Genomic DNA, 16,121 nt, shown 5'->3' on the forward strand with positions numbered 1-16,121 from the left:
GACTGTGTATACAGAAGTCTATGCAGACTCCATTTCATTTGGAACATGGTTCTCACATTTGGTCATAGAAAAACCTGAACACCATGACAAAACAGCTAAACCATAAGCAGTTATTTGCAAAAAAAAAAAAAAAAAAAAATTGAAATAAGAGCATTTAACATTTCTTTTACATCAACTGTTACAGAACAGAATGTGGTCACGATCTTCCCAAAGCACTTGGCACATCACAAAGAGTGGCAGAAATGGGTACCATCTAAGAATCAGGAGTCCTGGCAATTTATAAATTTGCTGGGCTTGAAGTAAGCCACATGGGGAACAAGGATGAAATAAAATACAGACTTCACAAACTAAAGGATATATTTGCTGTCTTTAGAAATGGTGGGTTGAGGCTTTCAATTTTTCTATAGCAATGTAGCATGCTGAATGCTTAATATATTTTACCAAATGTGCTTTTTCAACCACTGCTTTTGGTTTTCAAGATCCCCCTTCTAGAAAATTTCACATAGAAGCAGGGAATACATAAGTGGTGTCTGTGGTTGTTTTATAATTTGGGAGAAACAATGTGAAAACACCACTTACTTGAGGTAATTCTGACAGTTGATTTCCATCCAACCAGAGATCCTTTAAATGTAAGAGAGCTCCAATTGATTCTGGCTAAAACAAACAAAAAACATACTGTTACGGTAACAAACATTCAAAGTTTAGTCTTCTAAGAAAGAATACCAAATCAACAGTTAATAAATGGGTACAATAGAGGATGTTTGTTGGGACTTCTCCAATACAAGTCCCCCATTCTAAAAGCTCTCCCAACGCTCTCCAAGAACGCCGGTGGTTTCCATGCATGCCCGTCATCTCTAGTTCTGATCCTCCCCACCCCTACGTCATAATTCTCAATCCGTATGAACTGAAGCACATTCTCTAATGTTGCCAAACTACATCTCTGAAAATACAACCCTACAGATCTCCCCTAAAATATGCCTTGATCACACCTAAGGACAAAATTAAATCTAAATCTCTCTTCAATACAGACTTACCAAATTATATATTTCATTGTTTCCTAAATCAAGTTCTTCTAGTCTCCGCAGCTGGGTAAGAGAGCTATTTAAAAAAAGAAGAAGGAACTCTTAGAGAGTACTTAGAAATGCTGAGCAATATGGTATTCCGCATTTGGATTCATTTCCAAAAATAAGATTCATTTGGACTGCATGGCAGTAAATATTACCAAGGAAAAACTATTAAGGGAAGGCTGGCCTCTCCCAAACTTTCCAAAAGACACAGAATCTCTTTTTGACAAAGTACTGTAGTACTTTTTTTTTCCCCCTAAATACTTGAAGAAATTCATGTAGTACAAAATCCCCTCTTATTTTGCCCAGACACTCACTCAGGAAGATATGTAAGAAGATTCTCTCTCAGTTCCAGGGAAGCCAGGTTATAAAGACTAGAAATGAACAAAAGAAAAAAAATATAAGGAAAATTCCTGAGATTATTCTTCCCATTCCCCCCTTCATACATACACCCCACAAACAGCAATTCTTAATAAAACCTCATATGTCACTTCCTCCCAGGAGAAAAATATCTGTAACCACTCCCCCCACCCTCATTAAAAACAACCTATTCTCTACCTGCCAAGCTTTAATATTAAAATAAAAAGAGAAGCATCATCAACGTAAGGCACCCTCATTTAAATACTTGTACACTGGATATGTGAAAATAACTCAGTAGTCATTAAAGATGACCACTCCCGGGACCAAGATAGAAGCCAAATATCTGCTTCCAGACTTTAGAATGTCAACTATGTGCCATTACCATAAAAAACAGTAATGCCTTTAATCTCACAAAGATCAGAGCTCTTCTTCCAAACATCAGTGAGAGACCATCCCCATTTGAAAGTAGTGGGCATCTCAGTCCAGAGGGCCCATGTGCTCTTCTTAAGATCACAAATTCAGGGCACCTGGATGGCTCAGGTCATGATCTCAGGGTCCTGGGATGGCGTCCCACATGGGGCTTCCTGCTCAGTGGGGAGCCTGCTTCTCCTTCTGCCCCCTCCTCCGCTCATGCGCGCGCGCGCTCTCTCTCTCTCTCTCTCGCAAAAATAAATAAATAAGATCTTAAAAAAAAAAAAAAGATCGCCAATTCAGAGTACCTGGAAGCAACAGTATGGAAATGACGGCCACTTAAATGCATCAAGGATAGAGTAAGAAGGCACCCCACATGGTGCCCGGAACACGAGACTGATTCAGTTATGGGAGCTGTAATACTGTTGCTTTGATTCCTATGAAACGCCACAACGGCGCTTTTTCTGCAGATTCTCCTGCCCCTTGGGTGTAATGCATGCCTATCAGAGGCACAGTGAAAGGAGACAGATGTTTTCCCCGCACACTGATGATCTGGGTGGAATCCTCACAGGCAGCGGCAGCTCTGCCTCACCAGAAACCTCACACGCCCAGGGGACGTCAGCACCGGCACGCGTTACTGATTCGGATGGTAACGGATTCATCCACTACTCCACCAGGCGAAAACTGCACCAATCGAAAACTCAAGCTTCTGCTCATATCACCATAGTAATGTCCAGATTTGGAGGACTTTTCTGTGTGAGCGCACAGAACACAAGGAGTCAAACATTATCCCAACACTCTAATCTGCCTTAATCCTCCATTCTCCTTCCAACATAAAAGCCAGAATCATGGGTACTAACAAAGCTGGTTTCATAACATCAGAAAACGTAAATCTGATTTGCACAAACAGTATATACACATATGTGAAGCCTGTTTGCTTTGAAAATGTATCTTGATGATGAAATGCACAAATTCTGTATCTCCTCCAATTTTAGAAAACTGAGTACTTTTCACAATTAAAGTGGATGCAAACAAAACTCTTCAGAATATGTTTTTTTTTTTAAAATCAAAATGCCCACTAATAATTATGAATTTAATGCTGACATTCTTAAGAAAAAATGTAGGCCAGCGGGAAGTTGCAGCAATATAGCTCTACTTCTGGTGGGCCATGTGTTCACGAAGACAGAAGAACGGGAAGGAGAGGGAGGTGAGAAGGAACCACCCAGTATCTATTTCCAAAAGCAACCTGTAGATGACGGTGATAAGTAACCTTTGGAAAGTGTCTGTAGAAGTGAACACTGAACAACAAAGGGCTTTGTTTCCACTTTTCATGTAATCCTTGGCCAGTTTCATTGGGGAGGTGGTAATCATTTGGCTATTTTCACATTTATATTTTAACAATCACTGATGAAATTGTCTATTTATTCAACATTCATTGCTTTCATACCAATCTTGATGCATGAAAGGCATACACTAATTAAAGCAGGAGAAAGTCCTTCTTTGCTTCACAAACTTTACCGGTAGGCATCACCGAACACCCTCTTTAAAAGCTGTTTTCCGCAGGCCTTGATGCTGAGTGCTGGTCTGAGGCCTCCCGCCTGACCTGGACACCTGTCCGCTGTCTCTGGCAGGAGGCGCGGCACACAGCTCCTCACATTCGTCATCTCTTGATTAGTAACAACTCCGCTGGGTGATGACAGGCCGACGACGCGATTAGGAATGTGGCACTTTGTGTCAATTCCATTAGAAAGTGGTGAAGGCACAATTCAAGTCTGATGGGGAGCCAAAACTCCCACCCTCACCTTACACCTTCTTGAGGTGTCTCAGGGGCCCTCCATTCTCTGGACTTTCTTTAAAATTTCAGTTTTAAAAGCACCTATCAATCCGGGGCAAATGTGTCATTCTTACCTTCGGAACCACACCAAGGACACTAGGACTTTAACTGGTTTATGTCATCTTAAAAATAAGACACACGTTTTTAAATTATCTTTATATTTTCTCTTGAAGGTCAAAGGCACAGGCCACAGTTACTAAAAGCAAATAATGCTTGAGCAAAAATACTGCAAAAATGCCAGGAGACTTCCGATGTACAGTTCCTGATAGCGTCCCGTTACAGTAAACGCACGGTTCCCACCACCACCATGCTAACGCCCAAGCATAACATCCTGTTAAGCAAAAGGTTCTGATTCCGAAACTTCTTCGTTTCCACTGTTTTTGGACAATGGGGGAAATGGGAATGTTGGGTGTTATGACAACAAAAAATACCTTTTTTTTTTAACTTTCAAAATTCAAAAATTCATTTAAAACGAAGTATCTAAAATAAAAGCTCTTCTGAGGTAATACTTGCCCATAACTTTCAACTATTTAAAACAAAGGAACTCAGACATTCCATCAGGCTCTGGGGACCCGGTGGTAAAGTGCCACCCGGAGAAGAGCACACGGAGTCGGGCAGCTGAAGTGTCCCACCCGGGCTCGGCTCCTGGCCTGTCCCTCACGGAGGAGCAGCTGGACTGCTCAGCTCAGGTGCTCCACGTCTCTGTCCCAACTTCCCTGAAAACAAAGATAACTGGATCGACCATGGCAGTTAGGGAAAACCACATTTTCCATTTTCCCTTCAAGTCTAGAGAGCCAGTTTTGCCCCTTATCTCCCCGAGACAGCCCCTTGCCCTGTGCAGCCAGGTCCCCATGCCCCGAGTCTGGGTGTCCGAATGACTGCTGCAGGACGCTGTTCGTCACCGGAGTCCTGCCCACTACACAGGATCCCCTGGAGCGCAGTTCCGACAGATGGTGAACGGCTGGCTCTGGCCAACTTTTAGAAAGAGAAAAGTTGCACAGTGTCATAGCAAGTACAGAATCCTACCAGCCCACTCCGAAAGGTGGTTCTCCAAACTGTTCTAGTGACAGCTGACATAAAAAGAGATCTGCCTGAACGCAGACTTAGACCAGAGAAATTAATACAAAACTCCACGAATAAATGAACGAATGAATGATCTCCCTTCTGAGTCTTTCAGAATACAGCATGCGTCTTCAATCCGGATATCAGGATAGTGCCTTTCCCATCACGGCAACCTATACAATGCAGCACAAACATCTCTGCCTCTCTTGCAGCACCAAATAAAAAAACATGCTCCGGCAAGAGCTGGGGTGCGGGAGTCAGACACAGTTCTGTCGGCTTCTGAGACCAGGCTCTTAATCACTAGGCCAAGAGAAACAAGGAGACTCGAACCCCACAGGCCTTAGCCACTTCAGTTAAAACGTAATAGTATAGAGACAAAAGAAAACATCGGGTGTTTCTAATACCTTTACAAACGTGAAAAAATGAGACACTTGAGATGCAATATGAGAATGACTGGTCTTTAACACTTTGACCACGAGTAATGATACCAGCGGCTTACTAGATGATAGATACTGTAGAATCAACTTTGTGGATGAGAAAACTAAGGCAGCAAAGTATTCAATAGCAAGTTTTCCTTCCACCTTCCTCCCTCATCTATCCAGTTTCCCACCACTGAGACCCTTCTCACTGAAAATCACCCTTTTTTGTTAATTACTTGTATATTCATCCAGTTTCCTTTTATGCAAAGACAAGGAAATATCCTCCCCATCTTCACATGCAAGTTTTCCCACACACACCTAGCACTTTGCTTTGCTCACACAGATTTTTTTAAAAGATTTTATTTATTTGTAAGAGAGAGCGAGAGCGAGACAGACAGAGAGTGAGAGCACAAGCAGGAGGAGTGGCAGGCAGAGGGAGAAGCTGAGCTGGGAGCCGGATGCGGGACTCGATCCCAGGACCCTGGAATCATGACCTGAGCCGAAGGCAGATGCTTAACTGAAGGAACCACCCAGGAGCCCCCGCTCGCACAGATTCTTGTCTCATTCTTATTTGTACATATCAGTTCTTTTTTAAGTAACTGTATAGTATCTCACTTCTAGATATACCTTAATTTTTTTAACCATTCCCTCATTACCAGACATCTTACTCTTCAATTTTAATATCCGGCAAATTAAATTTCTGTGTAATACTGTCGGAGTGACTTCATCCCCTTCCTATGAAAAACATGATTTTCTATTCTCCCTGTAACTTCTTCCCACCATTTCTACCACCCAAATGGGGTAAAACAAAACAATAACAATCACAAACAACGAGCTCTTACAGAAAAAGAGTATGTTGAAGCATTTCTCTTCAACACATTAATGCCTAATGTTTTACACAGTTCATGATAGCAGGGACAAAAGTTATAATGTAAGTCAGAATGTAGGCCATCTTTATTTTTAGGATTCTATTTCAGGGACTGCATGAGTGGTTACTTTAAAGAATTCACATCTGTTCTCCACTATACTTTAAAAATCCCCTTTTAGTCCACTTGGATTTTTTTTTCCATTTTGGTGACCAAAGTCATCAAGAAAATAAAGAATAAAATAAATTGAGGTAGAACAAGCAAACAGCAGTACACTATAAAATCATTAAAATATACAATCTATAAACAATTGTGGCAACACTACTTGACTGGAGAAAACAACATTATTAGGGACAGGGAGAGTTTGCTTATATATTCATAAATTTGCTGCTTTTTTAATATCAAATTAGTATTTAAGAAATCTCTGGTAAAAAATTTCCTTATGGTGGCTTTGCTCTAGAAACTTCCAAAAATCTTTATTTTTGTTTTTGAAACAAACATTTTATCGAAATTCCTAGGCCTCAAAAAAGAGCAGTAAGATTTATTCCTCTCAGGCAGCATGCGCTAATACAATATAGGTAAGCGGCCCGGTCCTAGGCCTTATTAGTAAGGCCCACTCAAATTAAGGTCACCATTCCCAAGGGTAGCAAACACAAAATCAGACCCACACGCTCTATTGCAACCTCAGGGAACACAGAGCCTTTCTATTTGCTCTACTTCTATTAACAAATTGCATAATTAAATGTTTACTGATAATAACCATTTTGTCACTGACAGCTACGTCCTGGGCACCGTGCCAGTCCATCATATATATATATATATATATATATATATTCCTTCTCCTGTAAGAATGCTATTTTTTGAGAAACAAATTTAAACAGAGTAGAGATATCTGGATATACTTAGACTAAGTTACTTTGTGGTGTTTTTTTTTTTTGTTTTTTTTTTTGAGGGTATGTTTCTTTAGTGGCCAAGGATAAGGAATCTCACGGAGACAGATACATAAAGACAAATGCCCCCAGATGGAAACAAAGGCCTCCCAGATTCTCAAAATTCTCTATGAGTTCCCACTGGAGTCTTGTAACTCAACTTTGCTCCCACTCCTTGTGATCTGACGGTCTTGGAGGCTCTGGCTATGTGTACCCACCTTGTCACCAGGTGTGAGTAACTGAGGCAAATGACCTCAGCACGTTACTCACAAGGCTATTAGGGTATTTCCTGCAAGAATAAACTAGGTCTCCCAGGTACAGTCTCAAACTTCAGCAACACCAGGCTTCCAGTTGGCCTAAGGATCCATCATCACTAACTAATTCTAAAAAACTGTCATCACCCAAAAAGAAACTTCATACCCATCCGAAGTTATTCCTTATCCTGACACTGCTCCCCGGACCCTTACCCTCCCCTCCGCCCCAGGCACTGGCAACCACTAATCTAATTTCTGTCTATAGTGGATATAGGTATTTGCCTATACTGGATGTCATTTGAATGGAATCGTACAATATGTAGCCTTCTCTATCTGGCTTCTTTTACTTAGCATGTTTTTAAGGTTCATCCTGTTGTAGCCTGTATCGGTACCCCAATATTTTTGGGCTAAATATTTCATTAGACAAATATACTACATTTTGGTTATCACTTCATCACTGATGGAAATTTGAGTTGTTTCCACCTTTTGTCTCTTATGAATAAAAGCAGCTAAACATTCATGCGTAAGTTTTTGTGAGGCGTGCTTTAAACTGTTTTTGGTAGTGGAACTGCTGGGTTATAATGGTAACTATGTTCAACTTTTTGAGGAAGGACCTGCTCCCTCAAGTGAGGGCATGCATCACTTTCCATTCCCACCAGCAAAGGATGAGGGTTTCAGTTTCTACACATCTTCACCAACATTTGTTGTTATTATTATTTATTAGAGTTAATGGGTCTAAAGTGGTATCTCACTGTGGTTTTGATTTGCATTTATCTGATAACTAAAATGATGTTGAGCATCTTTTTATGTGATTATTTGCCATTTGTATATCTTCTTTGGACAAATCTTTGTCCTTTTTTATTTTTTTAATTGGGTTATTTATCTTTCAGTGTTGAGTTGTAAGAGTTCTCCATATATTCTGGATACAAGACTCTTACCAGATACATAATTTGCAAATATTTTCTCCCACCTGTACGTTTTCTTTTCACTTTCTTAATAGTGGACTTTGATGCACAAAAGTCTTTAATTGTGGTGAAGTCCAAATTTATCCACTTTTTTTCTTTTGTTGTGTGGGCTTTCAGTGTCACATCTAAGAAACCACTGCCTAACCCAATGTCATGAAGATTTATCCATTTTCTTATAAGAGTTTTAGCTCTTACATTTAGGTCTCTGTTCCATTTAGAATTAATTTCTGTTTGTGGTGTGAAGCAGGGGTGGGACTTTATTCTTTCGCATATGGATGGATAGTCAGTTGTCCCAACAGCATCTGTTGAAAAAACTATCCTTCCTCACTAAACTGTTCTGGCACTCTTGTCAAAACCATTTAACTATAAATGCAAGGGTTTATTTCTGAATTTCCAATTCTATTCCAGGGAACTCTGTGTCCATCTTTATGCCAGTACCACACATCTTGATCACTGACCCTTATTAGTTAAGTTTTGAAATCTGGAAGTGTGAATCCTCTAATTTTGCATGTCTTCTTTAAGACTGTTTTGGCTATTCTGGGTCTCTTATATCTCCATTTGAATTTGGGGATCAACATGTCAATTCCTGCAAAACAAAAAAAAAAGCCAGCTACAATTCTGATGGGGCTTGAGTTGAATCAATAGATTAATTTGGTGAGTATTGCCATCATAACCACACTAAGTCTTCTAATCCATAAACACAGGATGTCTTTCCATTTATTTAGGTCATTTTTACCTTCTTTCAATAATGTTTTGCACTTTGCAATATATGTGTCTTACATTTCTTCCGTTAAATTTATTCCTAAGTATTTCATTCCTTTTGGTGCTTTATAAAGGGAACTGTTTTCTTAATTTCATTTCTGGTTTGTTCGGTGCTAGTATACAGAAATAAAACTGATTTTTACATTTTAATCTTGTGTCTTGTAATCTTGCTGAATTCATTTATTAACTCTAATAGCTTTTTGTGGATTCCTTAGGGTTCTCTCTATATAAGGATTCTCTCTTTACTTTTTGAAAAGTAAAAAATTCAGTGTGGGATTTACTTGAGTAGAAATTGATACAACTGGTCTGAAGAAAAATATTTCACTAGCATGTTTTTTGAAAGACAAATTCTTCACACTTTGTACCAACATTTGAAAACTCCTTAAAGCGAAAGTATCCTTCCTGGCTTTACCGGCAGAATCCTCCAAGAGATTTTAGAGAGAGTAAAGCAAAAAATCACTGTTCACCAAACACTGTTTACAAGGGCATATGTGAAAAGTCGATATTATTCAGCCAGTGTTCTTAAAGCCTACCCAAGACTGGGAACTCTACGAAGACCCTAATGAATGCTTCCCTCCTTGGCTCCTGCCCTCCCATGCTAACTGGCAATTTCAGTGATATGTAAAGTTATTTACTTAATTTTACCCCAACATTTTCCAAAGGCGATACAAAGAGGTCTTTATAAAGTACATACATGTAAAAAACTTCATGAAATAGAAAATGCAGCTTCTTCATGGAAGAATTTAAGTTCGAATTCCAATTCTTCCAGCCACCAGCAACACAAACCTGGGCAGACGACTTATCCCCATTTCACAGACAAGCTAATGAAACTCAGAATGGTTACCACTAACCATGAGTAGGCATGCTGTACTGACACCGTGTATGTGCCTAACAGAGCACCCACCCCCTTGTAAATGTCAGCAACATGGCTCCTCCAATTCCTTGGTTTCCTTCATCACATGATATAAATACAGCTGCTCTCAATGATCATCAAAATTAGCTATGAGCTTTCTGGCAACAAAAGCAGAAAAGGAAATGTGATAAATGTCAGAACTGGTATGAAAAGGAAGAAGCCTGGGGCGTCTGGTTGGCTCAGTCGGTTAAGCATCCAACTCTTGATTTTGGCTCAGGTCATGATCTTGGGGTCCTGAGATCAAGACCCGCTCAGCTGGGAGTCTCCTTGAGATTCTCTCTCTCTCTCACTCTGCCCCTCCCCCTAATCTTGCTCGCTCTAAATAAATAAGTAAATAAATAAAATCTTAAAAGGAAGAAGATTACCAGTTCTTCCGGTGAGATTTTTTTCCCCTAAAAATACATATTAAAATCTCTAATGGCTCTTTTTATCAGGGAAATTAAGCAATATTAATGGACAATAATTATTCTTCCTTAGAAGGTTTCAGAGCAATGGAAATAGGTTTTTTTTTTTTTATAGTTGTTTCTTCAATCAACTATATAGCATTAAGCCAGAAAAGTGACTGCGTAGGAAGAGGCCAATGTGGTCTTCACAAAGCTTTAAGAACCTAACCGGGTTGCCTACAACATCAGGTTGGAAGCGCGCAGAGTGAAGGAGGGAACACTGTGCGCCTGGTCCCAGGTACTCATTCTGTATGTCTGAGCAACACCAGGGTCGGTACAGACACAAAGAGAGTTTAACAACCAAAGACTCCCCCACTTTCAGGGTACAAAGCGATCCGGGTGCAAACACTTGGACACGGAAACACGAGACTTCCGTGTACAGATAGAGGACTACGTGCTTTGTGTGGGCCGTGAAGTGTCGGTCAGGGAACCTGAGCATTGAGGATCTGCCTCGCCTCTTCTCGTCATTGGAGAAGTCTTGACAAGAGAGGTAGATTTCCACCATTTACTGAGGACAAACCTCGGCCAGCTGGTACAGAGCTCACTTTCGGGAACGGCTCTGAAGCTTTGCGCGGGGTTTGGGCAGAGCGTGCTGGGTCCCGGTCACGGGAAAGGCTCCGCGGCGCCGGCTGCTACGGCAAGCAAGTGCTGCCGGGCTTCTGCACGGCGGGCTCCGCACTGGACTTGAAAATTATTTGCTGTAGACTTTCTTAAAGCAAATATTAAAGGCAACCTCAATAAAAAAAATTAAAAAGCTCCTAACAGAGCTGTGCTGGCACAAACAGGGATCAGCAGAGACCACCCACCGGAGCACTGTTTCTCTCGCCACAGCGCCGGAGAGAGACTGCAGCGCAACCCTAGGGACCTGAAAAAGCAGAACTGAAGAACCGCCGTCCGCTTAACCGACTGCCGAACATTCTCTCCTAGAATAGGGGTGCGCACATACTTAAGGACACAGGTGTGCTTCTAACTTAATGCTTTTTTAAGTAAAAATTAAAGCATTTAAAAATCCCTTACTAAAAAACAATTTTTTTTCTGGGCTCTCAATAGCGAAAGCACTGTACTATGTAGCAAATCTTTTGTTTTACATTTGGGGACAAAACGACTGGTTCTAAATTGTTTTAATACTTGGTGTAAAATGGTTATACTAAGTGAAAAAGTTCTTCACAAGTTATACTGACTGAAGCAGAACCATATTCTCAGCCTCATTTATTAAATCGTCATACTAATTTTTAAAAATTTCTCCTTCTTATGGTAAGGTTTTTGTTGAAATTCTGCTGATAAATCGCCATTGTCCCTGACACCAATCACTTGTTTATGAAGACTAATCAGAAGTTGCTGTGTTTTTGTATTTTTAACAGAAGAGTTTTAAAAACACAATCTGTTGAAGGCGAGTTAGTTTTTCACCCATTGTTAATCACCTTTACTTTGAAGGACAAGGTAATGTGCTGACGTGCCATCACAGAAAAGGGTCAGCAAATCTGGGACATTCTTACGTTTTAGTAAAAGGAAAATGTGTGACTTTGCATGAGGTGACCAGTGTACTGTTGTGTGGTTCAAAAGATTTCCATGATTATTCCTCATCTCACTGCAAAGTATTATAAGGATTCTCCTATTTGAGAAACTTGCTTTATTAAAGTAACCGCACTGGTGGTGCCCGGCTAGGAAGTGTAGGATGAGAACTGCGGCGCTTTGCAGCCCCCTTGAAAGTACGACAACGTGCATGATGCCGGTTTCCTCCCACGCACTCCCCAATATCCCCAACAGTGCACTCAAGGATTCAGGGGAGCAACAATTTCAGGCTATTGTGCACTGGGGCGCCCAGGGAAGCAGCCGCCAATGCACAGTAACATCACAGAATACTTCACGCTTGGGAGAGACACAGCAAGACTCGACATCTGTTAGACACCGTGTGAACCACAAGCTCAGATGGTTCAGTTTCCACCCTAGACAGCATGACATTCCTTCAAGGACATTGTATCTTTGCAAAGCTGGGTTTTCAGTGACAAAAGGCACATACCAGGTGAAAAATCAATCGGGAATGGGAAAAGAGGTGGCAGTCTGAGAGGCTGGGCACTGCCCAGCAGGGATCCACATCCTACAGCAAACATTTGACGATGTTTAAAAATGAAATAAAAGTATGAAATAAAAAATGAAATAAAAATGAAAAAGTAATACTTTTTCAAACAACTACTAGGTAGTTAGGACAGAAATACTTAAGTTGGTTAGACTCACCTATTTAATAAATGGAGCAGTTGGATATCACTAGGGGCACTAAGAAAATGTTACTGTGCCCCCAAGGGCCACGGGAGCCGACGGTGCTGCAGTGTCAGTGTGTGAGGAGTAGTGAGACACACGGGGCGGGGACCAGGAGAGCCGTGCTCTAGCTCCAACTTCGCCATCGACCCCCCAACACTCCTCCAATTACCCGACCATCGGCAAACCAAACACTATGGGACAGATGCTCACTGGCGGCCCCGGCTCTGAGGCACGGCAGTTGGCCTGCCCTAAAGGCTTCGCGCTCTCCTCCAGGCTGGACTCTCCTGCCCATCGTGAGGGGACCCATGTCCTTGACGAATCCATAGCTTTCCCAGTTCATGCCAAGTGTGTGCTAGGCGCCGCGAAGAGAAACTGATGTCCCGTATTCAGTGATGCTCAAAAGGCAGACACTGAGGGGCCGACTCATCTGACCAAAAAGCAGAATTAGTTCATGCAACAACTCCCGGTTCAGAATCTACAAAGGTAACAGTGAGGATGATCATTCAGACCGCCATTTTGTGGCCTTCTCAAAATTTTTTTGGACTATCAAATGTTTGTGCCTTATTTACAAAACCATACTATCTCTGAGTAGTTGTTTGGTTACTAAATATTTTGGTTCAGTGCTCTAAAGAAACCATTTAGGAATCCTCGGGGAAACTGAAGAATTGTTTTCATGAGGAAAGTTCATAAGTTTCAAATGATGACTTGCTTAAAAATGTAGTATACTTATTATGCATATATGCGATTTACTCAGCAATTCACCATTTCCACTGTTTCAAGGGCCTTTCCAGCATGGTCTAGAACACCAGAGGTGCCTGATGTTCTCTAAGGACTCTGTTCTTTGTTTTTACTAAGTGAGAACTCGCTGTTACTTTAGCACGCATAAATCTTAAATCCAACAGGTAGAAACCATGGAGTCTCTTGCTTTGGTTAAAATAATAATAATAATAACAACCAGGAACAGAAAACTCCCTATTTCCCATTTTCACAAATTGACCTAATAGGAAATAGTTGATTCACTTATCTGCCACATATTCTTATTTCCTGGGTGATGGTTCACCATAGGGTACAAATTCAAAGTGAGTTTGTTTTGGAAGCAATCAGTATACATAAGGGTATAACAGTAACACAAGATGATTACGTCCAAAATGAAAACAAAACAGAACCGTACCCTTATTATTGACAGAATATGCAGACACACAAGAAATCCTGAACACTGACAAGAACAGTTACAGATACTAACTGAAAAGATGGAATTAAGGATATGCAATTTATTCTAAAATGATTATTAAGTAACACTTTCCATTAAAACAATGCAGTGGGGAGTGACAGGGGCACTTTTGCTTAATAAGAATATATTTTCTCTCAAAGCATTCAGGCTTTTTAAAAAAGATATGAATTGAGGGAAAGAAGGGGTGAACATGTAGGCAGTGGTAGGCTGAGAAAGAATGGGAAGGAGGGTATCAAGGGAACTAGATTCCAGAGATTCCCGAGGAGGAAGTGGAGGAAGGGGAGTCAGTTTAGGTATTTAAATGGCTATTATATTCATTAGAAATATATGAATCTTGACACGACAAAAGTGGTAAGTCATGAAATCCACAGTAAAACATTGTTTCCTCTGTAACAGATCCCATAAACTCAGGGAGGACTGGGGGCTTCCTGTCTCCTTCCCCTCCTGAGACATTAAGGACACAAATCTGCATCAGCAAGTCTACTGACAAAATGTTTAAACAGCTTGCATCTCAGAAAAGCATGAACTTGCTGGCTGAAACAGGGGTCAGCCGGTTGTCTTCCTCGCGAATAGGAGGGAGAGGAGGGGGCAAAGTTGTCTGTGAAAAACAGGCTACTTCCACACACCTCTGGAAAGAGACCCTTTGTGGAACAGACAAAGTACAGTTCTCAAAAACGAAGTTTCTGTTTTGTCTTAGAACTCAGGCAGGACAGGTGAGCACAAAAGAAATCTTTTATGACACTGGGGAACACTGGTCCACTAGCTTTGGCCAGCCATGCTGGGCTTTTAGTTTAAGTGGTAAAGCGTGAGTCTCCAGCCTGACTTAACCCACTGTGCGTCCTGGAGGTACGGAAAAGATCTGCTGAGATAATTAGTTCATCTAAGGGAATGAGTAAGAGAACATTTTTATTTCTTGCCATGGCTGTCCTCCCGACCTCTAAGCCAGGAACATGGAAAGGTGCCCATTCCACCCCATCGATCTCCCAATTCCACGCCTGCTCTCCAAACACACCATTCCTACCCTGTGTGGACAAACACTGGCGGACACAGCTGTTGTTCAGGGGTACCTACTCCAAGTTTTCAATAAAATCGCCGAGAGTCGTAGTTCCTAACAGTATTTATTAACCACCTACATGACCAGTACTATTTTGTTTGCTTAAGTTAACTACTTTGGAATCCAACAGTTTGGAGAACATGTCCAAACAAATTATGTTTTTCACTAGCAACATGTAGCATTATCCTTTTTAACCAGTAAAATTTAGGGGTAACTGAAAGCAAAAAATACTGGAGTCCGGCTATGATCTTTCTTGAGGGTGAGATTCGAGATTGGATAAAAGGCTTTCTGAGTAGAAAAATAAGAGCTGTAAAAGAGAAGGAGGCTGGAGTTGATGCTACAAACCCCCTTTTGCCCTGATACACACAAACCTCACATAAAAACTTACTTGCCGATATTTTCAGGCAGGGACTGCAGTGAGATGTCATTTACAGAAAGACACGTCAAATTCTGTAATTCGGGAAAGCTTTCCGGCAATCTGAAACAGCAATGACAACAAAATGTTGTTAATTAAAAAAGAAAAGTGCATATACAGTGTATACTAGACATAAATATGATGATTTCTCCCAATATGCTAATTGAAATAACCTCCTAAAAATTACAGTATAAAAGGCATGTCTGCCTTGTCTTCCTAGACAGAAGACATTGATAAGGAAAAAAACCAAGGCTCGGTTTACCTAGAAGTACAGAGGCATGATAAATGCTTGGTGGGGTAATCCAGAAATAATTGCAGAGGAAAAGACACGCAAGCTCTCAGAATGAAGGAGAAAAAATGCTGTGCCACCGCCCAGTGCCTCATGAAAGAAACAGATAAACAGCTGATGCGGCGGAAAGTGCCTATGAGTGAAGACACTTTATTGATTAGCAGAAAATCAAGAGAAAGTTTAGCCCAGAAGATTATAATAAAACACAGTACAGCAGCTTAATACTTTTTTTTCTGTAGATTATAATACCCAGGGCAAAGCTATGGATTACTCAGAACTGATCAACTGACAGCAATTGCTGCTTTCTTAATATTTTTCTTTTAACTCGATTTAAGATGCCAGTCACTTGACGTAATTATATGTTTCACTATGTTCTACACAAAAGGAAATTTTTTATACTTCCCTTAAAACTCTACTGAAGAGTGAGATTTCAAAATAAAAGTATTCAAAAACTTACAAAGAAAGTTCCCTTTCAATATTTCTATGGTTACCTCCAGTTACGAGAAAAAAGAAAACTAAAGTTAAAAAGATTTCCTTGCATCTAAAATGCCAAAGGTCCTTATACGTAAATCTGCTGATACAGACAAGAGA

The 16,121-nt window shown here is 40.7% G+C and overlaps 1 protein-coding gene across 1 annotated transcript in view; it reads right to left on the reverse strand.

The window, feature by feature from the left end:
* LRRC1 (leucine rich repeat containing 1) overlaps nucleotides 1-16,121 on the reverse strand; it is a 119,291-nt gene that overhangs the window by 27,405 nt on the left and 75,765 nt on the right. The window contains exons 4-7 of the mRNA XM_045802582.2: nucleotides 15,215-15,304; nucleotides 1,382-1,438; nucleotides 1,035-1,098; nucleotides 580-654 (exon numbers count right to left, since the gene is read on the reverse strand). Coding sequence (XP_045658538.2) covers nucleotides 580-654; nucleotides 1,035-1,098; nucleotides 1,382-1,438; nucleotides 15,215-15,304 — 286 coding nt within the window. The remainder of the gene's footprint in view (nucleotides 1-579; nucleotides 655-1,034; nucleotides 1,099-1,381; nucleotides 1,439-15,214; nucleotides 15,305-16,121) is intronic.

The sequence above is a fragment of the Ursus americanus genome, chromosome 29 (genome assembly GCF_024610735.1).
Source record: "Ursus americanus isolate L20-20 chromosome 29, mUrsAme1.1.p, whole genome shotgun sequence".
NCBI classification, from domain to species: domain Eukaryota; kingdom Metazoa; phylum Chordata; class Mammalia; order Carnivora; family Ursidae; genus Ursus; species Ursus americanus.